This window comes from Podarcis pityusensis (genome assembly GCF_964106645.2).
Source record: "Podarcis pityusensis genome assembly, chromosome: 11".
Taxonomy (NCBI): domain Eukaryota; kingdom Metazoa; phylum Chordata; class Lepidosauria; order Squamata; family Lacertidae; genus Podarcis; species Podarcis pityusensis.
This window is the reverse complement of record NC_138036.1, coordinates 2,887,036-2,914,457: the sequence shown is the minus strand read 5'-3', so window position 1 is coordinate 2,914,457 and position 27,422 is coordinate 2,887,036. Positions and strand designations below refer to the sequence as shown.

Below are 27,422 nucleotides of genomic sequence, written 5' to 3'. Positions count from 1 at the left end.
CCGCAAGCAGGATTCGAACACAAGAGCACTGCGTCGATCTGTTCTGTGGATCCTACTGTCTTGATACAAACTGATGGACAATCAAAGCACGACTGATCAGAGCCCCCATACAGATTGCGTAGGTCAAATGTGGCAACGCTGCAAAGCTCCCACGCTAATGGATGGATCTTATTATTGAAATTGAAATACTTTATTGTCACTTGTACAACTTGTATACAGTGAGATTACACGATCACCCCCCACTCAGCTCTCTTAGTCTTAATTCCCCTCATTTACTGATGCACACCCACCAAATCATGCTTCTATATCTTCTGCCTGAGGGCAGGAGATCAAGAAAGTGCTGGCCAGGGTGTGAATCATCCCTGAGAATTTTCCTCAACATTCTTCTGCTATTTCATCCAGCGGATTCACGGGACAGCCCATAATATCTTGTGCTGTATTCACCACCCTCTGTAGGCACTTCCTATCAGTTGATGACAAACCAGCGTACCACACCGTGATGCACTATGAAAGGACACTTTCTATTGTGGACTGGAAGAAGGAGATCATCAAATGTTGATTGACATCGTTCTTCCGCAATACTCTGAGGAGATGGAGTCTCTGTTGGGCTTTCTTAACCACCTGGGTTGTATTGATTTTCCAAGTAAGGTCTTGGAATAGAATCTCAAGATAGAATCTCAAGTGTCCACACTGGCCTGTGTGTTCACTGAAGACAAATGGAAAAGGTTGGTTTTTTTTGTGGGGGAGGGAATGACAAGGGCTGGAGGGGGGCGGATTCAAGCTTGGCAGCATGGAAGCTGCTCGAAGGAGATAATTTCATGCTCTGAATTAACCTAGATCAGTGGTTCCCAATTAGCATGTTGCTGATAATACCAAAGTTGCAGGTTCAACCCCTGTATGGGACAGCTGAATGTTCCTGCATTGGACTAGGTGATCCTCAGGCTCTCTCCCAACTCTACAATTCTATGATTCTATGATCAATAGTTCTTCCTAGTTATTTCCAAGCTACGAGGGGTGGAAACTTGCTTATCTTCTTTAAACAAAGGTTGGTTTTCCCGCAGCCATATTCCAATCAAGTGGTGAATCTGAGAACACAGAAAACTTCACTTGTCTCTGGCTAGAGAGAAAAAGAGAAGGAAGCAACTTCCTTTTTGGTCTGCCCCCAGACATTCCAAGTTTGTTGCACCCCAGGCTCTTTCCTCAGTGTGCAAAACTCACCTGTCAAATTTCATCAGCTCGCTCTGGAAAGAGCAATTTCTTTTCCTTCTTTAGAAGGCCTCCTTATCGCTTTTCACATGCTGCTCCCCAGCTGACGAGGATGCAATCCCAAGCCGACTAATTCAGTTCCTGGCCTTCACTGCTTTGCATCCAGAGTTTCGGCTTCAGCTAGGGCTCTGGGGCTTTGCAGAGATTGCTGCTAATCTCAGTTAATTTGTCGGGTGAAGTTCAGTTTACTGTTTGTGCAGATGCGTGCACATGTGTACATGGGTGCTCATGAGAAAGCATATTCCCAGTGAATGGCTGTGTTCACACTTCACTGTGCATTTGATGTGTTTCCAATGCTTGGCTTTTAATCTGTGCTCACACAATATTCTCCAAAATGCATATGCACCCTGTAGTTTGCACAAAATGCTACTGCCCAATGACTTGTCTCTCAAACTAGCTTCACATTGCTTGGATGCCTTAAACCACTCAATTTCTCTAGCCAAGCTGTGAACACCTTTGCATGGGATAAAGCCCCGTCCCATTCCCTTCAAAACCACCAAAAACACAGAAATGAATTTAAACACTAAAGAGGCCTTGCCGGGGTGAACAGTTAATGTGGAAAGCTGTGAAACAGCACTGGGGAAAAACTCCAGTAACTTCACTGTGCTCTAAGGCAGTCACATGAACACACCACCAATGTCAGGGGAAAGGTGGTTAAAAGCTGGCAATCTGCAATCAGCTCACTGTGGTGTTTGGCTGTGATTGCAATTATCAGTTTATCTAGCCTTACATAATCAGCACTCCAAGCCTGCCTCTTGATAGATGATGTATCGGGGGGGAGTGTTCCTAGCCCATCGTATTTTCCTTTATGATAATGCAATTATGCTGCTGTTTTTACATGTTGAAGCAATATTTCTCACACCTCTTGAACCCCCATCTTTCTAAACTTACTCAACGCCTTCTAGGGAGCCTAACCCTGTACCACCAGCTGTAGGGGGGTGGGCAGGTAGCCCTGGAGACTTCAGATCAGCCCTGGCAGTCTAGCAACCCTGCACCTGTCCATTTGGCAGAGAAGTGCGTAGTGATTTCTGCATGCAGGTGTTTGCGATAGCAGCCTGCAGTTGTGCATTTGAAGGTGTCTGGACAGGCAGACTGGACTGGCACTAGCGTTCAAAGAGGAGCAAAGCAAAGCATTCATTTAACTCCCACTTGAGAAACCTCACACCAAGGAAACAAGTCCAAAACATCTCAAGGGCACCAGGTTGAGGAAGGCTGACATGTACAAATTAAATGTTTTGCACCGAAGCTCCCCTCACTTGTCTGGTTGCTGCAAATCACAGAGTGCTTCTAAGAATCTGGAGCTAACAAAAGCTTTTGCCACTTGATGGCACTGTTAAATATTTAGTGAGCAGTAAGCTAGGGGGGGGGGAAACAGAATGTTAAAAATCCTCCTAAAAGATTGCATGTCCAGGAGGTTCAAACAAAACGAAGCACTAAAGTGATATACTCAGCTATCTAATTAGAGCCTGTCACTCTAAAGAACTTTCCCCCTGGATGCTATCTGCAACTAGGATTTCAGTAGTCCAGCCACGAAAATTTTTGAAAATCTAGATTTGTCTTTGTGGTATAAAAACTCATAGACTTTGGCTATTGCTGAAAAAATAACATACAAATTGTAGGTGTCCAGAGTGATGCAGAACCCAGCTTCTATATCATCTTATGCTTTATACTTAGATGATCAACATTCACCATTCGTGCCAGCTTGAGAAATATGGATATATTACTGTGTTTCTCCTTTTCCTCCTCTTTGGTATGATGTTATATCCCCACTACTATGCTTTTGGGTTGTTAGTAATTGTCGCTATGCTTCAATAAAACTTTTTTTAAAATTAAATTGAGAGGATGGAAATGCAAGGGCTAATTTACTTCATTGTCTTTCATTGTCTATCTGTTGAGTATGTGATAATGCTAGTTAATGCTCATTTGGTTCTACTTCCAGAATTGTGCTCATCTGTTTTCCTGGAAGGAGGCAGATTCCTGTGGCTTAACCATGTCATGGGGTTGTAGACATGCTGGCTAAGAGTGCTCTCTGCATAGGAAGAACATAGTAAATTGCCTAATATGAATCCAGACTATTGGTCCATTGTCTACATCAGGCACAGGCAAACTTGGCCCTCCAGATGTTTTGGGACTACATCTCCCATCATCCCTGACCACTGGTCCTGTTAGCTAGGGATGATGGAAGTTGTAGTTCCAAAACATCTGGAGGGCCAAGTTTGCCTATGCCTGGTCTACATGGACAGGGGCCTCTCCCTACCTGGGAATCACAGTTGAACCCACAGCGCCACTCACGTCCCTTTTGGCATTGAATGGAGGTGCGTAAAATGCTCCAGGATCATGGAAGAGTTTAAGATGGCCAACCAGCTTAAATTAGGCCCGAGCTTGCCAACTAAACAGCTACTAAATAGCTTAAACGTACCCTAAAGAGAACCTCTTTCCTTTCTCCTGTTGTTGAAGCAGACCGATAGTGATCCCTTCAGCCTAGTGTGTTTGGCTCAGCATGCCATCTGAAGCTGGGCTTATGGTTTAGCTCTCTCCAGGCCCATTTATGAGCAGTAGCCAAGCTTTCGCTTCTGGTTTACAGCTCATGGTTTATCGCGGAGAGCTAAGCCATGAGCCCGGGGTTCAGATAACACATCAAGCCAAACCATGGCATAGCTCAGGTTGCATATCAGCAAGATGACTGGGGTGGAGTAAAGGAACCTCAGTTCTTCCCTTCCAGAGCCCAGAGCCTGCACGCTTGCATGTTTGGCTTAGCGCGATGTGCGAACCAGGCTAGCATAAGGTGTCATGCAAAAAGAGGTGTCAGAGGACGGACCATCACCCTGGAGTGGAATGACTGATTGTACCATCCACTTGAATCTACTTTAAGTGTATGAAGCAGATTCAGTGCACATTTAAAGCGAACAGTTTCTGCACAGAGAATCCTGTAAACTACCGTATTTTTTGCTCTATAAGACTCACTTTTTCCCTCCTAAAAAGTAAGGGGAAATGTGTGTGCATCTTAAGGAGTGAATGCAGGCTGTGTAGCTATCCCAGAAGCCAGAACAGCAAGAGGGATCGCTGCTTTCGCTGCGCAGCAATCCCTCTTGTTGTTCTGGCTTCTGAGATTCAGAATTTTTTTTTTCTTGTTTTCCTCCTCCAAAAACTAGGTGCGTCTTATGGTCTGGTGCGTCTTATAGAGTGAAAAATACGGTGGTTTGTTTAGGGTTGCCATATTTCAAACAGTGAAAATCCAGACCCAAAGTTTGCCGACATGGGTTGCCATGCGTCCAGATTTTCCTGGACTTTTTTGGGCGAGGGGCTATTTCTGTCTGGACACTGCTACCAACCACAGTATTCTGGATATGTCTGGGAAATTCTGGATGTATGGCAACCCTAAGTTAATGGTGCCAGAAGCAGCCGTTTTAGGGGAGCGTGACGGGTATGGTTGCACTGGTCACTGCACAGCAGGGGGTGCCAAAATGCTCTATAACGGAGCATGAGAGGCGTGGAGGGGGAACATTTTAGCATTGCGCTAGGCGCAGCTGAAATTTGAAAGCCCAAGATCTGCCACTGGTGCTGGGAACTGTAGCTCTGTGATAAGAAACTACAGTTCTTGTGATTCTTTGGGGACATCGTGTGCTTTCAATGTTAGTTGAATATGTGTTGCACATTCTCTCTCTCTCTCTCTCTCTCTCTGTGTGTGTGTGTGTGTGTGTGTGTGTGTGTCCACATCTATTTAAAAGTTGTCAACTTTCATATGACTGGTTTGAATCAGTAACTTTCCACATTCAACCCTTTGGAAAATTTCTTCTATATTAGGGCTGCTTGCTTTTAAGGGAAGGGCTGATTCTGTGAGGCTTTTATTGTAATGATCTGTGAACTTTTATATGTATATTGTATATTTAATGATAATGATAATAGGCTGCAGAAAAAGGCACTGGAAGCTTCTCACCTGGGCTGGCTGTGTAATATGCTAATAAAATGTGGTAACAAATTACTCATTTGAGTTTTCCCAAACCTCTCGCATTTCATAGCTTCATACGGTGGACTTTAATAGAGTGCCTTTAAAAAACCCAAAAATACCACGAGCAAACTAAGGAGGAAACAAGTCAGAATGCAGCAAGTTAGCACCACACTCCAGCTTAGGGGTATCTCGATAAAAGTGTTGCAGTGCCAAAAATTAAAAACAAAACAAAAATTAAAAACAAAAACAAAACTTGCCAACTTAACTTCCCTAACTCAGACTAGTGAGCAAGTTGGGGAAGTCTGGCGGGAGATTTGCCCCCAAGAAGACTGGTTTTGCATCCTAAGACATATTCATAAAGCAGCTGAATTCACCCTGACTTCCTAAACTTGATAAATTTTTTTGCATCATGATCCACATGATTAACAATTGCAAATGCCAAAGACACAAACTAATGCAATCCCAGTTTGCAGTTTGCATGAAACAAACTGTTCCAAACAGAAGCCTATCTATCTGAAAAGCCTGAAAATGGGAGTCTGTGGTGCTTCTCAGCAGTCGATGCTTTTGTCCATCTGCTCTTGCAGCATCAAAAAGGGGCAGATGGTCTCAATCTCCTTAATGGCAATTTTACAATAGCCAGAGGCTGCTTTCATGCATCAGTCCCCATCACAGTACTTTCTCAAGGCTGAATGTACTAGTTCCTTTAATATTTCTTGGTATGCCTTTCATTCGCAAGTGTCCTTCTCCTGACAGAGGCATATACTAGGGTCTGATTCACCAGTAGTCATGGAAATTACTGCTTTCATGATGAGTAAGGGGTAACTTATGCGAATGAGAAATGTAGTAGCAGCCGTCCGGAAGATTAGATCTTGCTTAGAAAAGTATTTTCGAAAATGCAGTTGTGACCTCGGAGTTGTTCCTGCTTCCCTTGTGGTCCATATGTTCATGTTTTGGGTGGTCCTAATTAATTTATTCACTCCTGGTTCTCTCTGACTTCTCTTTGAAAGTTCTATAATTTGAAGGGAGTTGGGTGTATGGAAGCCCACTATAAAGTTAAAAAAAGGAAAAGGACCCTTGGACAGTTAAGTCCAGTCAAAGGTGACTATGGGGTTGTGGCACTCATCTCACTTTCAGGCCGAGGGAGCCAGCGTTTGTCCACAGACAGTTTCCAGGTCATGTGGCCAGCAGGACTAAACCACTACTTGTGCAAAGAGAACCGTGATGAGTGCCAAGAGAGCACAGAAACACCGTTTATCTTCCCGCCGCAGCGGTACCTATTTATCTACTTGCACTGGCATGCTTTTGAACTGCTAGGTTGGCAGGAGCTGGGAAAGAGCAATGGGAGCTCACCCCATTGTGGGGATTCGAACCGCCAACCTTCCAGTCAGCAAGCCCAAGAGCTTCAGTGGTTTAGACCACAGCGCCACCCGCGCCCACTATAACACACACTGGACAGGGTCATGTTACTGGGAGAAGACCAAAAGTTGCTGCCTAAGGCAGCACTTTTGTCGATGCAGCAGAAAACATACACAAATCTGGAGCAGAGTTCCCTAAGATGGTGGGATGGCATCTTGTACACCTCCTTCCGGCAACTCCTGCAGCCAAGCTGGTACCAAGTGTATTGCTCTGCATTCCTTTGTATGTGAGCAAGCTTGCCAGCCCAGTCCCTTTGTCTAGGTCATGGTTTTGACTGACGGGTTAAGCACCATTATTAGTATAACCAAGATGTGCTATGGATTAAATGGGTGTTCTCCCTCAGCTGCTAGGGAGGAGAACAATAACTAAGAGTGTTGTATGTGAACTGAGCTGGAAGCTGTTACGGTCCAGTTCATGGGCGATCAAAGTCCTGGCTGGGGACATTGGGACCAGGGGCAAGATGGCGGGGTGGGAGCAGGAACGGGAGTCCAGAAGCCCAGGAGTCAGAAAGCCAAGAGTCCGAGAGTCAAAGAGCCAGAAGTCAAGAAGCCAAGGGTCCGAGGGTCAGGAAGTAAGGAGTCACGAAGTCAGGGGTCGGAGGATCAAGAAGCAGGGAGTCAGGAAGTCAGGGGTCTGAGGATCAAGAAGCCAGGAGTCACGAAATCAGGGGTCTGAGGATCAAGAAGCAAGGAGTCAAATGCAGCAAGGCAGGGAATGTGTTGCTGTGGCCAAGAGCCGAAGGGAAAATGCTGCCCTTATATTCCTTCCCATCTCTTGCCACCAGGTGCTGTGAGTTACCAATCAGCCTCACCTGTGAGGCAGTGCCTTGCCTCTTCAGAACAAACTTAGGAAGGTCCCGTCCTGCAGAGTCCTATTGGTCACAGGGCCTGGCTCCTGCACGCACACCTGACAGAAGCTGGCTGGAAGCTGGAGATGCAGAGACCAGCTTGCTCAGTGCTGGATCCAACGCTGTGACTTATGGGGAAGCAGGATCTGTTGGGGTACAAATGCTGTGAGCCCCTCCCACCCTATTCTCAGGTTGTGCATATGTGTAAATAAAACCACATCTCCTAAAGCCATCTCAGTGTCTGCTGACCTTCATTCCTAGGAAACCAAATCTGGGCAAGTGCAGGAGTCCCTTGCTTCTCTCACCTCTCAGAGATTGGGGTGGTGTTTAAGAATAAAAATTTACAAAGCTGAGAATGAACGCAAGACAGAAACTGAGTTTGGTTTTTTTCCATGGCAGTGCATATGGGATGTGCCGGAGGGCTAAGAAATTTCTATCAAGGGATAAATGTGCTTCCTGCACGGTGAGTGCTAGAAGATGTTCTGTGCTGGTGACAGCAGCAGCAGCAGCAGCAGCAGCGAGTAAATTTCCCGTTATGGGTTGAGTCGCCTCCAGGATTTCCATTTGAGCTGTGGAGTTTAGCAACCCTCTGCCTTTGCTCCTGGTATCCCCATCTTGACCAACATTTTTTTCTTTTTTGTTGAGCGCTGGAATTATTCACTTAAATTGTTCACTTCATTGGCTCCCAGTACATTTCTGAGCACAATTCAAAATGTTGGTCCTGACCTTTAAAGCCCTAAATGACCTCAGTCCAGTATACCTGAAGGAGCGTCTCCACCCCCATTGTTCAGCCCGGACACTGAGATGCAGCTCTGAGGGCCTTCTGGCGGTTCCCTCAGTGTGAGAAGCCAAGTTACAGGGAACCAAGCAGAGGGCCTTCTCGGTAGTGGCACCCACCCTCTGGAACGCCCTCCCAGCAGATGTCAAAGCAATAAACAACTATTTTACTTTTAAAAGACACCTGAAACTTCCCTGTTTAGGGAAATTTTTAATGTCTGACGCTGTATTGTTTTTTATATTTTGTTGTAAGCTGTCCAGAGTGGCTGGGGAAACCCAGTCAGATGGGCAGGGTATAAATAATAACTTATTATTATTATTATTATTATTATTATTATTATTATTATTATTATATTAAATGCACAAGGAACTGGAAACGATAAGGGAGAAACCCCTGGAGGAGAAAGAGGAATAGATGCTGTGTGGGGTCTGGGTGGGTGGGAAGAGGGATGAGGAGAATTAAATTTGCTTCAAGACTTGTAATAGGCCTGTGTGTATAAGTGTGTGGGTGTGTGTGAGAGAGAAAGTATTGCTTCTTTACCAGCAAGGTGCAGCAAGGGCGTGGGGGCAGATTTAGCAAGAATATGGCTGAGTGCAGTATGATGGCCAAGATGTTTGACAGCTAGTGGCTCAGCTTCTGTGCATCTGATTTTTAATGACCCTGGGACTACAGAATGGAAGGGAAGCAGCCTCTGGTCTCTCCCACAAGCCAGGGTGCCAGGGGCCAAGAGGGAGGCCGTTTTGGCCCCATCTCTCGGCCAACAGAGGAGCAGCTGCAAGGAGCTTGCTTTTCTGCTCCCTGCCAGAAGAAGCACTTGGCTCCAATGACCAGATGCTCTGGGACTGAAGCAGCAAAGAGGAAGAAGACCCTATCCAGACCACGGGAAAGGCAATAGTAGAGCATCAGCTTCACATGTACAAGGTCACAGGTTGAATCCTCAGCATCTCTAGGTAGGGCTGGGAAAAGTCACTTGTGGGAAATGCTGGAGAGCTGTTTCTGGTCAGTGCAGAGGCAATGTTGAGCTGGATGGACCCAGTATTTGGACTCGGCACCACGTAGCTTCCTATTCATCAGCCTGGGGCCTGTTGGCTTGTGGGTATATGCATACTTAAAGGCAGGGAGATTTAAGGATGTTTATCTTAAAAGCATCACGTGATCTACAACTCTCTTGAAAGTTCTGGAAGTTTTAAACATCTGTGAAAAAAGTTGTTCTTATTAGATTTATAATAGTGGTCTTCTTTTTTGCTGCTTTTTAAAAGCTGTATCTCAAATTTTTGTTTTTGTGGTTTAACTTTTTACGTACTTTTCAAATGCGCTTTTTAATGTACTCTTACTTCTTGCTGCCCAGAAACTTTAGTTCTTGGGTAGCCTTTAAATAAATGTCCCCCAATCCCTTCAGACCATATGACACGGTTGAGATTAAGTACCTTCAAAAATTGGTACCTGCATTTCTGTGTTTTCCTCTTCCCTTCTCTTCTTTCCCCCTGTTACGCATCATGTCTTTTAGGTTGTGAGCTTATAGGTAACAAGTCTCTTCTCTTTTAATTTCTATACAGTGTGTAGAAAATTCCAGGTGCATCATGTTGTTGTTGTTGTTGTTGTTGTTGTTGTTGTTGTTGTTGTTGTTGTTTTACAGATCTAATATGGTGTAAGAGCCTTCATCTTTCATCAAGGCACCAAATCTGAGCCTTGACCTACCTTATGTTTAGGATTCTTCTTGTCCAATCCACCCAAATCCCTTAAAGCAAATATAAGCCTAAGGGGTTGGCAGTGTTTGTAAAAAAGGTTCTGACCTCCTTTGCCTGGTCCTCAGACCCTAGTTGGCACAAAGAGTCCTTAAGAAAGAGTACTTTGCAGAATGCTCCTTTTATTCTTAAAAGTCATCTTCTCCAACCACCACCAACAGCTTTATACATATCAAACTCAACCAGCTTTCTACCATCCAGCCAACCCACACCCAACACTAACATTGACCACTCTATATATACAGGTACAATTTGGTGAAAGGTTGCATGAGTCATTGTAGGCTGCTGACTCATGCCGACTTAGTTCTTTTAGCATTCAAGAAACAGCGGCCAATTTTTAGCTGTGACAAGGGTCTTGGTTGTCCCCCTGCTCCCCATCAGGGCTGCCTGTTGGGGCCATCCACACCAGCAACTTGCAGATTTCCCTGCCAGGAGCTGAGGGTGATGATGGCCGCTAGCTGAGATGAGCCTTTGAAGATGCAGTTCCTTACTGCTCCAGGCCAATTGACCCTTTCTCTCTCTCTCTTGCCCAGACGACTTTGTGAAGCAGAGCCGAGGGATGCTCCTGCTGTACACCCTGAAGAACCCCTCTTTCCCGGAGTACATCTTCAACAGTGAGAGTGGCATCATGTGCCTCGACATCCACGTGGACCACCCCTACCTGATTGTGGTGGGTTTCTATGATGGCAATGTGGCCATCTACAACCTCAAGAAGCCCGCCAGCTCCCAGCCTGGCTACAAGAGCACCACCAAGTCTGGCAAGCACACCGACCCCGTGTGGCAGGTGAGTGGTGTGGGCCCCTTGCTCTTTCTGAAAACTGGCTTGATCCCCGGATAAATCGCAGTGTCTCACCAAGGCGTTCCCAGCCAGTGTGGTGTAGTGGTTAAGAGCGGTAGTCTCATAATCTGGTGAACCGGGTTCGTGTCTCCGCTCCTCCACATGCAGCTGCTGGGTGACCTTGGGCCAGTCACACTTCTCTGAAGTCTCTCAGCCCCACTCACCTCACAGAGTGTTTGTTGTGGGGGAGGAAGGGAAAGGAGAATGTTAGCCGCTTTGAAACTCCTTTAAGGTAAAGGGACCCCTGACCATTAGGTCCAGTCATGACCGAGCGTGCAGCGCTCAACTCGCTTTATTGGCCAAGGGAGCCGGCGTTCAGCTTCTGGGTCATGTGGCCAGCATGACTAAGCCACTTCTGGCAAACCAGAGCAGCACACGGAAACACCGTTTACCTTCCCGCCGGAGCGGTACCTATTTATCTACTTGCACTTTGACGTGCTTTCGAACTGCTAGGTTGGCAGGAGCTGGGACCGAGCAACGGGAGCTCACCCCGTCACGGGGATTCGAACTGCCGACCTTCTGATCAGCAAGTCCTAGGCTCTTTGGTTTAACCCACAGCACCACCCCCGTCCCTTCTTTGAGACTCCTTACGGTAGTGATAAAGCGGGATATCAAATCTAAACTCTTCTTCTTCTTCTCTTCTTTAAAAGATGTCGGCACGTCATTAACATACATAAATCTTCCCAGCTATTGAATATTGTTCAGCATATATCTCTGTCCCTTTCCTTTCTTCCTTGCCCGCACCCTCTTTTCTGAAAACGAGTCTTCCTGATATGGTGCAGCAATAAGAGCGCTCTTTGAGGAGGGGGCAAGGAGTGCCATCAATAAGGCTTCTCCTCCTCCCAGAGGGGAAGGGTTGTGAGCAGGAGCAGCTTCCCGCTGGGGCAGGGGGGCGTATACGGCCAACCAATAGGGCCGGCTGGTGGGCGGGGCTAGCTGCATTTAAACAGCTGCGGCAGCGCTCAGCTCCCAGCCTGTTCCTGCTTTCTTCGGATCTCCCTCCCTTTTAGCTCAGCTTCTTTTTGCGTATTGACCTTCTTATGGACCTGTGGTTGCTTGCCTTGGTTGCTCAAGGGGCCTGGTAGGACTTTTTTAATCCATTTGGCAAATTGGCACCGGCCTCTTGGTTTTTCCGCTTACCTCTTAGCAATTCATCACAACTTTCTGGTGTTGGCGGTTAGGCATTGGAATATGTGTGCTGTGTCGGAGGATTGGGTATGGGCCATCATCTACCCCTCCTCTTTTGGGTATTCCGTTAAAGGAATCCGGTGGTCGTGGATCCTGTCCAATGCCCTGCTGGTGGCTAGGGCCATGGCATGATCCCCATGGGGGAGCTTCCAGTTGTATTTGCATCAACAAGCTCCTCCCATTGGTTGTTAACCCTGATATGACTTCCGTGGAGTCTTGTATTGCTGTTTCATCCAATGCCTAAGCCAATACTACTCACATGCTGTAACCAATAAAATAATTTTGCCCATTAACCTAAAATAATGTGTCTTTGTGTCTTTTTATACTCCTATGCGGGTGGCGGGTCCTTGACTCACAACCTGCCTCCAGTTGGGTAGCCGTTTCTCCTCTGATGCCTGGCATTTTAATGACCGCATTGAAACCCCCGGTCAGACAAAGGGCCTCTGTGGCTCGTCTTTGTTTCTGACAAAGCCAAACACGCAGGGCTTTGGCCCTGTTCACTTCAGGGGTAGAAGGGGATGTGATGGAGAAGCTAGGAGGAGAGGCCACACATTGTTGAAAAGTTCTGCAGGGGTAGAAAGTATCTCTGCTTCCCCTCTTTGCTTTTACAGAGCATCACAGGTCTGAAGCGTCACAGAAAACACGGGTCCCATAATCGTGATGCACAATGGCAGCTGCCTTAAAATAGCTACATTTAGCAATACAGTGGTACCTCTGGTTCAGAACTTAATTCGTTCTGAAGGTCTTTTCTTAACCTGAAACTGTTCTTAACCTGAGGTACTACTTTAGCTAATGGGGCCTCCTGCTGCTACCACGCAATTTCTGTTCTCATCCTGAAAGTTCTTAGCCTGAGGTACTATTTCTGGGTTAGCGGAGTCTGTAACCTGAAGTGTCCGTAACCAAGGTACCGCTGTAACTTACAGGAGAAATCCTAACCACCATGTAAGAAGTAAACTGTATTAAATGCTTTGGGTCTTATTCCCAGGTAAATGGGGCGAGGATTAGCCTAAAAACTTTCCCAGGGAGCACCAGGGGTGCAGGGTGAGCAGGACAGGTCACAACAGTGGTGGTTGTCTGGTTCTTCATGCTGATATCAACTACAGGAAAACACACACACACACACTCATTAGATATTGAAGAACAGTGTCTGTATGTATTTACATTCAAATATAGTATATAGAAATTCTACTGCTACTAATAATTTGCAACATACAAAAGGTTTAGAAAGAATAAAACTAAATATATATTAAGATACAAATACAATAAGTCATGCTATCGAACCGCCAGAATTACGACCGGCTTTAAAGTCCAACAGTGTTACGATGTTTAATCGGCTTACAGAATATGAAAACAGGAAATCAGTTCTGAGATACAGGGGTCCTGCACATGTTGAATTATTTGGATCACTTTAAAATGTGTGCTGTTTTCATGTGGTGGTCTTGTTGAGCCTGATCCACACAAATGCTGTTGCATGTTGGTGGGGTGGTAAAAAATCAACTTAAGGTTGACATTGCAGTTGATTTTTTCGTACACTTTGAAGTGCCCTATTCTGAATAAGCCAGCTGTGGAGTGTGCACTGGCAGGAGCGTGCCCTGGCAGGGGCTGATGGGAGTTGTAGTTCAGAGCACCTGGGAATCACCAGGTGGAGGAAGGCTGGGCTGCATCAGAGACCTTCCCCTGCCGCATTTGGGACATGCAAAGCACTGAACCAGACCTGCAAACCCTCCCAAACACTGGAGTTGCTTGGATATTCCCCCACAGTCTCTGAAACTCAGGGACAAAGCCATTGTGCAGCCGACGCTGCTTCTCCTGGGTCTTTTGTTTGCGTGTGATTAATGCTCTCGCTTATTTCTAAACTGCTCTCCAGGCACGGAGACCATCAGGTCTGCAGACGGCTTCTTGCCTGGCGCTGAACGTGTCCCCGGATTACTTGTCTAGAAGGAAAGCTGCTCTGTGACGGTGCTGCCTTCGCAAGCCCTGGGCTGGGCTCCGCAGGGTGGCTCAGGGTAATCTGAGGCAAGGCAGCGCCAGAGCTTGGCTTTCGAATCTGTTTTCTGTGCCATGGCTTAGCCTTCAAACACGAGAAACGATCAAGAGAAGGCGGCCTTGAGCATGTCACTGAGTGTCTCCGCACCACAACTTGAATATCCCCCACAAGCCCAGATGTTGCTGGTTTCATTGCTCCACCCCCCAAATAGTCTACACCACCAGGAGAAACAATCCTCAAGTACAGTCATACCTCATGTTACGTTTGCTTCATGTTATGTTCTTTCAGGTTACGTCCCGCGGCAACCCGGAAGTAACCCTTTCCGGTACTTCCGGGTTTTTGCCGCTCGCGCATGCACAGAAGCGCAAAATGATGTCAGGCACTGTGACGTTACCATATGAGAGTGCTGGAGGTGAAATAGTTAAACAGGTTACCCTATCAGAACCCAGGGGGTGGAGCCAGAGGGACTATAAAACCAGCTCTGGGAGGAGCGAAGGGAGGAGTTCATTGGGAGTTGGGTGGTTAGTTGGAGGGGGAGTGAATTGGGATAGAGTTTGTGGGCAGGTTGAGTTAGTATAGCGAAATAAGCTGAGCCAGGAACAGTTAGGGGCTAGGAAGACAAGTAAATATCTGAGAGGTGGTCTAGTGAGTGAGAGCAGGTAGCGGAAGTTATAGGTCTGGATAGGCACCCCATGATTGTAATTGACCGATACCGTTTATGAAACCACAATCTTGTTAAACTGCAATAAATAAACAGAAGTTTATGTTCCAATTTAACCCTGACTGGACTCAGTATTGTACCAGGTGGGGCCTGGGTGGTGGCAGCGAGAAATAAAGTGGTGGCACAGGGATCAATAGACGGTGAAACGTCTGGGGACCCTGTGTGATCGCCACAGCTTCATGTTACATTCTTTCAGGTTACGTCCCGCGGCAACCTGGAAGTACCGGAAAGGGTTACTTCTGGGTTTCGCCACTCGCGCATGCGCAGAAGCGCAAAATGACATCATGTGGTGAATCGCAACCTGCGTGTGCACAGACGCACCGCAGCAGGTTGTGCTCTTTTCATGTTGCGAAGGGGCCTCCGGAACGGATCCCGCTCGCAACCAGAGGTACCACTGTAAACACAACTGCTCACATTCCTCTCTTGGCTCACCTCTTCCCTTTCTCTTTTTTGCCCTCTCATCTTTCCTGTTGTCGAAATAGATGTTGGAATCCTCTTGGGCCAGGGACCTTTCTGTTGCTGCTGCTGTTGCTGCTTACGTTATTCTGCAACACACTGTGCATATTGATGGCACCATTCTGAATGAATAAATCCATTGTTGTTACTGCTTCGGTAATAGAAGCCGCAACATCTCTCGCATGTAACACTGTGATGGGGGAATCTGAAAGTATATGCATATAAACACATACCTCTCTCTCTCTCTCTCTCTCTCTCTCTCTCTCTCTCTCTCTCTCAAATGTCTGTGACACCTGTTGTGGGAAAGTAGCTGCACAATTAGGAATGCCGGTACAGTAAATGCAATTCTAAACAATGAATTAAAACCGCAAGCTAGCAACTGAAAAGATAACAGATAAAAGACCTCTCCTGGTATGTCCCACGGAGGACCTTACGGTCTTCAAATAAAAACATCTTGGAGGTCCCGGGCCACAGAGAGGTTAGGCTGGCCTCAACCAGAGCTGTGGCCCCGATCTGGTGGAACGCTCTGTCACAAGAGACTAGATGTATAACTTGCTGCTGAAATGGAATACTCAGGATGAAACGGTGAAATCTGCTATGATTAAATGGGCACAAGACGTTGGACATAACATTATGTTTGCTGACTGGGAACAGTTGTGGACCACAGGTATGAAATTTACGGCATGTAATGCCTTAAGAGAAAATATTATGAAAATGATATACAGGTGGTACATAACCCCAGTCAAGCTTGCAAAAATCTACCATGTGCCTGATAATAAATGTTGGAAATGTAAAGAAATTGAAGGTACATTTTTTCACCTTTGGTGGACGTGCCCAAGGATTAAGGCTTTCTGGGAGATGATTTATAATGAACTAAAAAAGGTATTTAAATATACCTTCTTGAAGAAACCAGAGGCCTTTCTCCTGGGCATAGTCGGCCAATCGGTGTTAAAAAGGGACAGAACTTTCTTTATGTATGCTACAACAGCAGCAAGAATACTTATTGCAAAGCATTGGAAGACACAAGACTTACCCACACTGGAGGAATGGCAGATGAAATTGATGGACTACATGGAATTGGCTGAAATGACTGGCAGAATCCGTGACCAGGGAGAAGAGTCGGTGGAAGAAGATTGGAAGAAATTTAAAGACTATTTACAGAAATATTGCAAAATTAATGAATGTTAGAATGATGTTGGATTGAAGTTAAGTGGTTTCTAGCTGTACTGGTATAAAAGAATATGGAAAAATTGGTTTTTAATATGTAAAAATTTAATGTTATAATATATCAAGATTAAAGATTAGGACTAAAAAGGAGGGAAAGGAATTGTTGGATTAACAAATTGAATTGGAATACAAAAGAGGGAGGTATGAGGAGGTCCGGGAAACAAGTAAACGTAAAAGAAGTGATGAAAAGATGGAATTGTTTTTAACTGTTTTTTCTTTTTTTGTACTTTGTATTTTTCCTTTTTATTGTTAATTTCTTATTAATGTGATTTTTCTTCTTTTGAAATTTTAATAAATATTATTTAAAAAAAAGAAAAAGAAAAAATATTAATGAATGGCACCCCGTGTAAATGGGTGACTGGAGAGCAAGTTAAGCTGATGGAAGGCCTTTTTTGCACATACACACACCAGTACCATTTTGCATCCAGCTGTGTGACCCACTTTGCTGCTCGGCCTTCCTGCGGACAGGTGGGTTAATCTGCCAAAGGGGAGGAATCAAAGGACTTTGTGTCCTGCCGGCAGCTCTGCCAGCCAGTCACCTTTGATATGTTCATGCAATCTACCACGTTTCAAAAGCAGGACTTTAATCCACACGCTCGCCGTTTTCTTCACAGGGGAGGTGCTCTCAGAATACCTTCCCATTAACTTTTGAAAGTTTTAGGGTTTTCTGTGCCAATGGTTCCCAATCTTTTTCAGACTCCTTCCCCTTGGTTCTATAAACTCATCCCCGACGCTCCCTACCCTATGAAAAATTATTATTCAAAATAGCACTTTGCACAACCCACTACGGAAGATAATCATCAAATTTGAAACAGTAACAACTGATTACACACTGATTCAAAATCCACTTTAAACTATTTAGCTTAATTAATTCAAAAAAATTGATGAACGTGATCTAGTGATACTGACTTTGCAAAGTAATAAAATAAATAAATAAATAAATAAATAAATAAATAAATAAATAAATAAATTTATATCCCAACCTCCCCAGCCGAAGCCGGGCTCAGAGCGGCTAACAACAATAAAAGTAACACAGTTTACATAAAATCACAATCAATGAATTGAAATACATTCTAAAATCAGTTCATTCTAAAATCAATTCTGAATCAAATTAATGGCAACCATTGGGCTAGAGTTCTGTGAGGATTACTGAAATAGTCATTTACACCTCCAGCTTCCCCCTGCCTCCCACTTGCCCTGTGGCAGCCCCCGAAGGTGAGCTCCCTGCCCCCCAGGGGCAGGACCACCAACTTGGTCAACCACAGTACCATACTAACCATCTTTTATGGAATCACACACCACCCCTTCTCCAGATTCTCAAGACTTCCCTGGAACATGGGAAGTTGCCTTCGACTAGAACAGACTATGCCAAGTCCATCTCGCCCAGGACATTCATTGCATGGGCAGTGCCTTCAGCTTCTCATGCCTTTCCATACCTCTTGCTACCCCAAGGGTGAACCCTGGGTCCCCAGGCATGAAATGGAGGTCCCTTGCATCTGAGCCTTGATCCTTCCCTGCACCTCCCTCTCCTCTTTGCTCAGTTCATTGGATCTCCCCAAGTTCTAACACTAACATAGACATCCAATGAAGTTGAACACTGGAAGATTCAGGATAGATAATTACGGTCAAAGACCAGTTCACATAACATAACACAATAAAAACAGCATTCATAAAGATAAAATATACAATCGGAGCAGATTGCAGCAATTGCTCATGAGTTAAAATTGAGATATATATATACACCCGCACAACTGAGATTTGGGCTACCGTAAAAAATTGACCCTGGGGCGCCCCAAAGGACAACTTCAGCATTTCCCTAGTAAGCTATTTTATTCTAGAGGATGATCTGTGCCTACAAATCTGGGCACAGAATCTGGCTACCAGCCAGGTCGTCTTGTGATCTTTGCCTAAGAGGAGAGAATTAAGTTTAGACTTGTCTGAAAGTTCGGTGAGCCTCTTCAGCAAAGGATCAGTGGTGTCTCTACAAATCTCAACATAAAAAGGACACCTAAAAAATATATGTTCAAGGCTTCCTATTTCCCCTAATGGGCAGGCACAAAGTCTCTGCAGGATAGAGAAGAGAAAGCGCCATTTTACATAGTTAAATTACAGAATTCGCTCCTTCGGGAGACAGTGATGACCCACTTGGAAGGCTTTAAAAGAGGATTAGGCAAATTCATGGAGGAGGAGACAGCTGTAGATGGCTACTAGCCAGGATGCCTTCACAGTTGGAGACAGCAATGCCCCCAAATGCTAGTTGCTGGAAACCACTGGAGGGGAGAGGGCTCTGGTGCTCGGATCCAACTTGCGGGTTTCCCTGCTTGCAGGGCATCTAGTTGGCCCCTGTGAGAACAGAATGCTGGACTAGATCCAGCAGAGCTCTTCTTGCATTCTTACGATAATCTTTATTGTCATTGTCCCATACAGAACAACGAAATTGAAAAAATCTACATAAGACATTCAAAAACCAACAAGCCTGCTATCCCAGCTATCCCAACCTGGTTAACCCCCTAAAAACTCTGATACCCCATAATTAAAGACAATATACTCCCACAGAGACTACCTTACACTGCGTTTAAAACCAAAATCACATTTGGATAGAAACTGTTTCTCAGGCGGCTAGTCCTTGTCTTTATAACCCTGTACCTTCTTCCAGAAGGCAGAAGCTGAAAGAGATCATTTCCGGGGTGCGCACTATCCTGCGCTATCTCTGCAGCTTTCTTAGGGCACCTGGAAGCGTAGATTGGATCCCAGGTGGGAAGAGTGCACCCAATTACTCATCTGCCTCTGGCTCTTCTGATCCTTGTTTACCTGCTGGTCACCAAACTGATCACATCTTACGAAGTACATTTTGCTGGCTGCTTTGAGCTCAGAGCAGTTTTTTTTCTATCCAGAAGAAGAATGTTAAAGAGTATTTCAGGAAAATAAAATAGCTTAAAACTGCCAGGTGAAATGGAGTTGAGTTACTTGGCCTGTCGTTCTTGTCTTCTTGGGGAATATCTCATCGCCTTCTGGGGCTTATATTCAGGGCTCCAGCTCCCCCTCCTGAGAGTGGCTGCCCTGGCCTCCTCATTGTGGCTGATATATCTGCGGCAGGGGGATGCTTGTCCCTTTCCCTCATTCATTCATTCATTCATACATAACCGTCTGCTAACCACCTTGCTGCTACAGAGACGTCAGGGGAGCGTGCAGTCAATAAAAGATAACACTGAACACTAGAACAATAAGAACAGCAATGAAACTCAAAAAACAAAAGGCAATGGGACATATTCTAAATCCATTTTGGAAGCACAGGTCCCACTGCATGCTAGCAAAGCAGGCTAATGGGACTTCATCTCTGAACCCTGAACTCCTGCAGGTGATGGCCGAGGACAGATCCTGCCCTACCTTTCCCTGCCCTGGAGCCGGGTAGGGTGTCACCTCATGTAGCAAAGCGACTCTTCCCACACTCATGACTCACTGATAACAGGCTTACGTTGGTGTAATTAGATGTATCATCTTTTTGTTCGCTGGTTACAAACGTCTCTGTTATTTTATTTATTCAAAATATTTATACATTGTCCTCCATCCAAATCGATTCTGGAGCTGCGTGCTACAGGCATCAATAGAAATTGTTCACATACAATACGCTAAAAACAACTTGAAGCCAAACAACAAAACTGAGAAGGAGGGGAACCAATGAAACAAATTACTGTAATAGGACTATTTAAAAGACCGGGGGAAATAAGAAAAAATGTATTTAACTGATGTTGAAAAGTTTGTAAATGCGGGTGCTAGTCAGAGCTCTTTACTGAGGGCATTCCAAAGTCAGGTGCCAACACCTCTGAGATGCAATTCCATCCAGCAGTATGATGATGATGATGATGATGATGATGATGATAATAATAATAATTTATTATTTCTACACCGCCCGGCTTCCCCAGCTACTCTGGGCGGCTTCCAACCAAATATTAAAATACAGTAATACACCAAACATTAAAAACATATGAAATTTTGTCTAGGTAGATCCCAAGGACCCCCTCCCCCTTTTTCCCCAAATCCATCCCATCCCAAAGTTTGGACCTGAAGCACAATATGTGCCAGAACCACCAAGAAGCTTGTTCACAGCTTCTTTTTCAAAAATGAACTCTCCTTCCTCTTCCAAATCTAGCTTTTCCTTGCTTGCTTTCTCTCAAGTGTAACCATACTGTGACTGTTTCATTCACGGCAACAGATTAGACTTCAATGGATTCCTTTTGAGAAATAAATAGGACTTGGGGCTGTGAATAAGGCTTGATGGAATGATACCGATAAATAGCTGTGGTTTATATTAAAAAGAAAACCTGAGATCTCTCCACTGTTATTTTTATTATTATTATTAAAAAAGCTATCAGGGCTTCCTTTTAAATGCAAATGTTTGAGTTCTGCCACTTATCAGAAGATAAAGGGTGTGATAATACCATCTCTTTGTAGTGAAATGGCATAGCATGATGGGATTGAGTCCCCATGTGCATTTCAATGGGAAGTAGAAGCCCCCCGCATATCATATCGCCTCTAAATGGGCCAAAATTGTGCAATATTGCATGCCAATGCATGCTATTCCTTGAAAAGAGGATTTACGTTCTGGCCTTTTCCCGTCCTTGAGCGGGGAAAGGTGGTTGCCCACTAGATCTCCCTATCCAGATTTGCCTGCAGGGTTCTCTGTGGGGCAGAAAACCTAGGGTCATCTAGTCCAATCCCTGCAATGCAGGAATCCGTCCGGGGACGGATTTTGTCTGGGGACAGATTTGTGAATCCAGGGACCATCCCCGGGAAACGGGGACATCTGGTAATCATAGGCTATTCTCACAATGAGCGTCTGTCGCTTACTCCTAATGTAGCTGTTCATCCAGGCTGATGGTGGATTGGAGCACATTTGCCACAACAGCCCTGTGAAGCAGGTTTGGCTGAGAGTGAGCCACAGGCTCAAGGTCACCCAGTGAGCTTCATGGCCAAGTGCATACCCTCCCGCATTTCTCTGATGAAAACAGAGACATCCTATTCCATACCCACCAACATTTTTCCAAAGAAAATAGGGCGCCCTAAGGAAAAGCATTTTGAATGATGGTGCTGGAGGAGACTCTTGAGAGTCCCATGGACTGCAAGAAGATCAAACCTCTCCATTCTGAAGGAAATCAGCCCTGATGGAGGGCACAAGGCGAAGGGGACGACAGAGGACAAGATGGTGGGACAGTGTTCTCGAAGAGACCAACATGAGTTTGACCAAACTGTGGAAGACAGGAGTGCCTGGTGTGCTCTGGTCCATGCAGTCACGAAGAGCCGGACACAACTAAATGACTAAACAACAACAACAAAAGTTGTGGCCTATTTGACCCAAGATATACTCTTCATCCTGACCCAAGATACAGTGGTGCCTCGCAAGACAAAATTAATCCGTTCCGCGAGTCTCTTCGTCTTGCGGTTTTTTCGTCTTGCAAAGCATGGCTATTAGCGGCTTAACGGCTATTAGTGGCTTAGCGGCTATTAACAGCTTAGCGGCTTAGCGGCTATTAACGGCTTAGCGGCTTTAAGAAAAAGGAAACAAACTCGCAAGAACTCGCAAGATGTTTTGTCTTGCGAAGCAAGCCCATAGGGAAATTCGTCTTGCAGAACGACTAAAAAAACGCAAAACCCTTTCGTCTAGCGAGTTTTTCGTCTTGCGAGGCATTCGTCTTGCGGGGCACCACTGTATACTCTTCGTTATTTCATTGCATCGGGGTCATGGGTCCTTGGCATGCAACCACTGCTTTAAGAGCAGAATCAGTGCAGAGAGGAGCCTAGTGCTCAGAAATCCACCATTCAGCCTGAGGTTTTATTTTGGGGGAGAGCTGATACGGTATGAATAGATTGTCACATAAGAAATATGCACTAGGCTCTCGGCTGATGGGGCTCATTTACATTAGGCGATGCTAACAGGGATCTATATCTACAGAACGGCTTTGACAGAGACAAATGCCACCTTCACGCAGCGCAGAATGTTATTGGGAAATGGCTGGTCTGGCTGATAGATGCATCGGGAGGTCCAGGCAGACAGTTTGCAAGCCGGGCCATCTTTTATTCTGCTGCCTGATTGAATTTCCACATCTGGAAATTGGATCAATTATGAGGCATTTGATTCAAGCTGAGATTTATCTTACAGACCTCCAAGTGTTTATCCTCCTCTAACTGCCCTCTTCTGAACTGTCAAAATCCGAAAGGCAAATCTCTCTGTTTTTCTACATGGGTGGCTAAAATACAGAGTGGATTTCCGTTCTCCTTGCAGAAGCAGCCAAAGAGTTATGCAAAATGAGGCAGTAACTTCTTGTCTGCCCTACTTTAGACGTAAGGTGGGAGAAAACGAGCATTTTGGAGGACTTGCTGCCAGGTAAATGAGTATATGGTTGCAACCTTAGACTATTGCCTTGATCTACATAATGTATAAAGTTAGCTTAAATGGAGAAAACATAATCCATTTTCCCGCAAGGAAGTTTGCCAACTGGTGTTAGAAACCCAAGCTCTGTGGTGGCTCTTGGTGGCATAATCCACCAAGTTTTTTTCCTGCGCAAATTCCTTCTAAATGGAGTGTTGGACTCACCCTGCACCCAACCGGCCTAGCAGAATAAGTCTGTCTAAGCAGAAAGGCAAACCAAGGTGAAATGTTAGGGCCTCTCTGGGGGGTGGGGGGTGGCGGCAATTGGACTGTGGATTAACTGGATGAATGGAGAGAGAACAGAGTTTAGCATCTTTTGGTAAATTCCAAATAAAACCTCTCATTTGCTGGAAAATCTTTGTGTTTCTCTTTCCCAGGTCAAGTGGCAGAAAGATGACATGGACAACAACTTGAACTTCTTCTCTGTCTCTTCCGATGGGCGCATTGTGTCCTGGACTCTGGTTAAGGTAAGCATGGTGTCAGCCCATCATTCCTGCCCCTGTTTAATATCCTGCCATGTGTGGTGTTTGGGGATGCTGCTGTTATGAAAGAAGGGACTTCGTCTTTCCCGCATTAGGCCTCACCATTCCTAATTGCACATACCTATTTAAAAACCAAAACAAGAGGAGTTGACAAAATTGAGAACATTAAGGCACTGAACCAGTCCCTGTCCCCTTTCAGGATTTACCCGGTAGCTGTGGTGAGATCCTGGCCTGTTGGATTATGCACTGCTAAGAGCTCTTTAATTCTTCCACTCTCAGCTGCTGCTGAATAGCCATGTGTAGCTCAAGCTCCACTGGGCTTCCATATTCTTGGCTGGGCCACGAGTATTTTTATTGTACTTCCTTCCTTCCATCCTTCCCTGCCTTTAACCATCGGGTCCCGGGATGGTTACAACAGTATTGTATTCAGTTATACAAAGAAATTAAAGAGTTACAATTAGAAAAGCAAGTCAATCCATTCCAGCCAGTACAGACCAGTATAAATACAAAATATTGTAACTGAAAAGGCCAGGTTTGTGTGCAAAGAGGTTCATCTTCAGCATGTCAAGGAAAAAACCAACCACCTGAGTTTTAGAAGACATCTGAAGGCAGCTTTCTTTAGGGAAGTTTTTAATGCTTGATGTTTTATCGTGTTTTTACTATTCTGCTGGGAGCTGCCCAGAGTGGCTAGGGAAACCCTGCCAGATGGGCGGGGTATAAATATAGATTTGTTTGTTTGTTGTGATGAAAGCTATACAGTGAAGAAGTTAGATGCACCTCTGTGGGTAGGAAGTTTCACAATTTTGGGGCTGCCACAGAGACTCCCCTCGCCTGGTCTCCCATTCCCAACAATTCTGAGGACGGCAGACCTAACAAGATTGCCTATCACCCTGCTGATCTTAATACCTGAGAGGTTCTGTAGGACAATAAGTGGTCTTTCAGATATTTGGGACCTAAGTTGTTCTGGGCTTCAAACTCTGCTGCGAGGCCCTTGAAATGGGCCTGGAAACAAACTGGCATGCAGTTCCTTGCTCGTTCATTGAACCTTGAGTCTACTCCCTTGTGACCCTTAGTCGGAGCAGCTGGTGACCCCAGATCTGGCTGTGCGCACAACCCCCATTCCAGATCTGCTTCATAAGTCCAAATGCTTCTCTGCAGGGCTATTCAGGTGTTTGATGTGGCTGCCCCCAAACTTTAGGGAGTCAGTTGCACTGTTAGCTGTGCTTGTAAGAACAAAAGAGGAGTCCAGTATTCTGTTCTCATGGTGGCCAAGCAGTTGCCCCAAATAGGAGAAGCAGGACCCAACCACAAGTACACTTTCCCCTCCAGTGGCTTCCAACAACTGGTATTCAGAGTCACTACTACCTCCAATTGCTCTCTTTGCAAAAGGCCACATGTTGTTGTTGTTTAGTCGTGTCCGACTCTTCGTGACCCCCTGGACCAGAGCACGCCAGGCACTCCTGTCTTCCACTGCCTCCCGCAGTTTGGTCAAACTCATGCTGGTCGCTTCGAGAACACTGTCCCACCCTCTCGTCCTCTGTCGTCCCCTTCTCCTTGCGCCCTCCATCTTTCCCAACATCAGGGTCTTTTGCAGGGAGTCTTCTCTTCTCACGAGGTGGCCAAAGTATTGGAGCCTCAGCTTCAGGATCTGTCCTTCCAGTGAGCACTCAGGGCTGATTTGCTTCAGAATGGATAGGTTTGATTTTCTTGCAGTCCATGGGACTCTCAAGAGTCTCCTCCAGCACCAGAATTCAAAAGCATCCATTCTTCGGCGATCAGCCTTCTTTATGGTCCAACTCTCACTTCCATACATCACTACTGGGAAAACCATAGCTTAAACTATACGGACCTTTGTTGGCAAGGTGATGTCTCTGCTTTTTAAGATGCTGTCTAGGTTTGTCATTGCTTTTCTCCCAAGAAGCAGGCGTCTTTTACCACCTTAATAAATCTGGGTGGCAAACCTTTCACTTGACTCTCCTGCCGCACTCCTTGACTAACCCTGTGGTCTCTGGTTTCAGTGAAAAGCCTCATCTTCTTTCCACGTCTCCATTGTGCAAAGGCATTCAGGTTTTTGAAACAGATTCCAAAAATAGAGATGCAGGCGCTTTTTTTTGGCTTTATTCCTGAGGTGAGACATCTCAGCTCTTTGGCAGTGCTTTGTTGAGAGTTTCTCGTGGGGTACAGACCAAGGATGTTAAGCTACTTTCCCCCATTCACTCCATTATTATTATTTTTTTAAGAAAGGAAGAACTTTCAAAGCACAATAGTCTAAAGCAGCAATTCTGGAGCTGAAAGGGCTGTGCAGGCATTGATTTTTCCAATTGTAGCACACCTCTCTAGGAAGAAGTGAAATCTAGCCCTTAAACGTTGATGTCTTTTTTGTGTATTACTTCTATTAACAGCGAAACCTTTGCTGGCTAAAAAGGGCTGTGACTTCCAAATTGTGGCTGGTACCCTAACTAAGGAGGACACCCAGCAAAGCTGAATGTGGGAAGACGCATAAAAGCAGGGGTCAGCAAACTTTTTCAGGAGGGGGCTGGTTCACTGTCCCCCAGACCATGTGGGGGACCGGACTCTCTCTCTCTCTCTATATATATATATATTTGGGGGGGGGGGGGATGAACGAATTCCTGTGCCCCACAAATAACCCAGAGGTGCATTTTAAATAAAAGCACACATTCTACTCATTTAAAAACACGCTGATTCCCGGACCGTCCATGGGCCAGATTGAGAAGACGATTGGGCCTTTAGTTTGCCTTGTTGTTTAGTCGTTTAGTCATGTCCAACTCTTTGTGACCCCATGGACCAGAGCACGCCAGGCCCTCCTGTCTTCCACTGCCTCCCACAGTTTGGTCAAACTCATGCTGGTAGCTTCGAGAACACTGTCCAACCATCTCATTGGCCACTGTGAGAATGGGATGCTGGGCTGAATGGGCCATTGCCCTTATCTAGAATGATCTTCTTATACAGTGGTACCTCAGGTTACATACGCTTCAGGTTACAGACTCCGCTAACCCAGAAATAGTACCTTGGGTTAAGAACTTTGCTTCAGGATGAGAACAGAAATCGTGCTCCAGCGGCACGGTGGCAGCAGGAGGCCCCATTAGCTTAAGTGGTGCTTCAGGTTAAGAACGGACCTTCAGAACGAATTAAGTACTTAACCTGAGGTACCACTGTATTCTAGGTTTCACTGGTGGAAGTGCCCTGTGAGCAGAGTTTTGCTAGCTGGGTGCTCCTGCCTTCAGAAGGTTCCTGGCAGCATTCTCGCCCATCACTCCTTCCCCCTGGGGCCCCTGGACTCCGAAAATATCTTCTCCAGAGGATTGCGGCCCTTGGAGCAGAACGAGGAGGTGGTACAGGGGGCTGCACAAAGAACACCAGCAAAGAACAACAACTAACCTGCTGCCCCCCCCCCCCCGTCCTCAAGGGGAATGCTCTGCTGTATCCCAGTTCCCCCATGAACGGAAGGAGTTCTTCTATTTGTGGAGAGCTAGTTGGAATCCAAGCCTCTGTTAGCTGAGATTTTTGCATTGCAGCGGGTTGGACTAGATGACCCCCAGAGGTCCCTTCCAACTCTCCAGTTCTATGATTCTGTGACCCTGTGTTCCCGAAGGCAAATGGAAAGAGCTTTCATCTTTTCTTTTCTTTGTCTTATCTGAGCGTCCCTGCTGGACACATCTGGAGCACCCACCCCCATCATGTTTCTGCGCAAGAGGAAAAGCTTTTCTGATGGGTGTGGAACTGCCCTCAGATTGATCCCAGAGAACAGCCCAGATGTGCTTATAATAGGATTCAAGGGCACATGCTAGACTCGCAAACTTCTCATTAAGACCCAGCTCCCGCAAACTGTCGGCCGCCGCCATGAAACATTCAGCAGTTTTGATTCCTCTCTCTCTTCTTTTCTTTCAAACCCCCTTGACAAAGTGTTCTGTTTCAAAGCGGTGCCTCATTGTTGTGACGCCAGCGCCAGCAATTGTTCTGATCTCTTTCTCCTTTCCCCAACAGAATGAGCTGGTTCATACAGACGTCATCAAGCTTCTCGTGGAAGGGACCACCGTGGAAGGGCCAGAGGGCCTGCAGCTGCAGACTTTTGGT

The 27,422-nt window shown here is 45.7% G+C and overlaps 1 protein-coding gene across 1 annotated transcript in view; it reads left to right on the top strand.

The window, feature by feature from the left end:
* Positions 1 to 27,422, top strand: part of DNAI1 (dynein axonemal intermediate chain 1) — a 160,505-nt gene that overhangs the window by 59,793 nt on the left and 73,290 nt on the right. Inside the window, exons 13-15 of the mRNA XM_080973468.1 lie at positions 10,535 to 10,785; positions 23,223 to 23,312; positions 27,333 to 27,420. Coding sequence (XP_080829594.1) covers positions 10,535 to 10,785; positions 23,223 to 23,312; positions 27,333 to 27,420 — 429 coding nt within the window. The remainder of the gene's footprint in view (positions 1 to 10,534; positions 10,786 to 23,222; positions 23,313 to 27,332; positions 27,421 to 27,422) is intronic.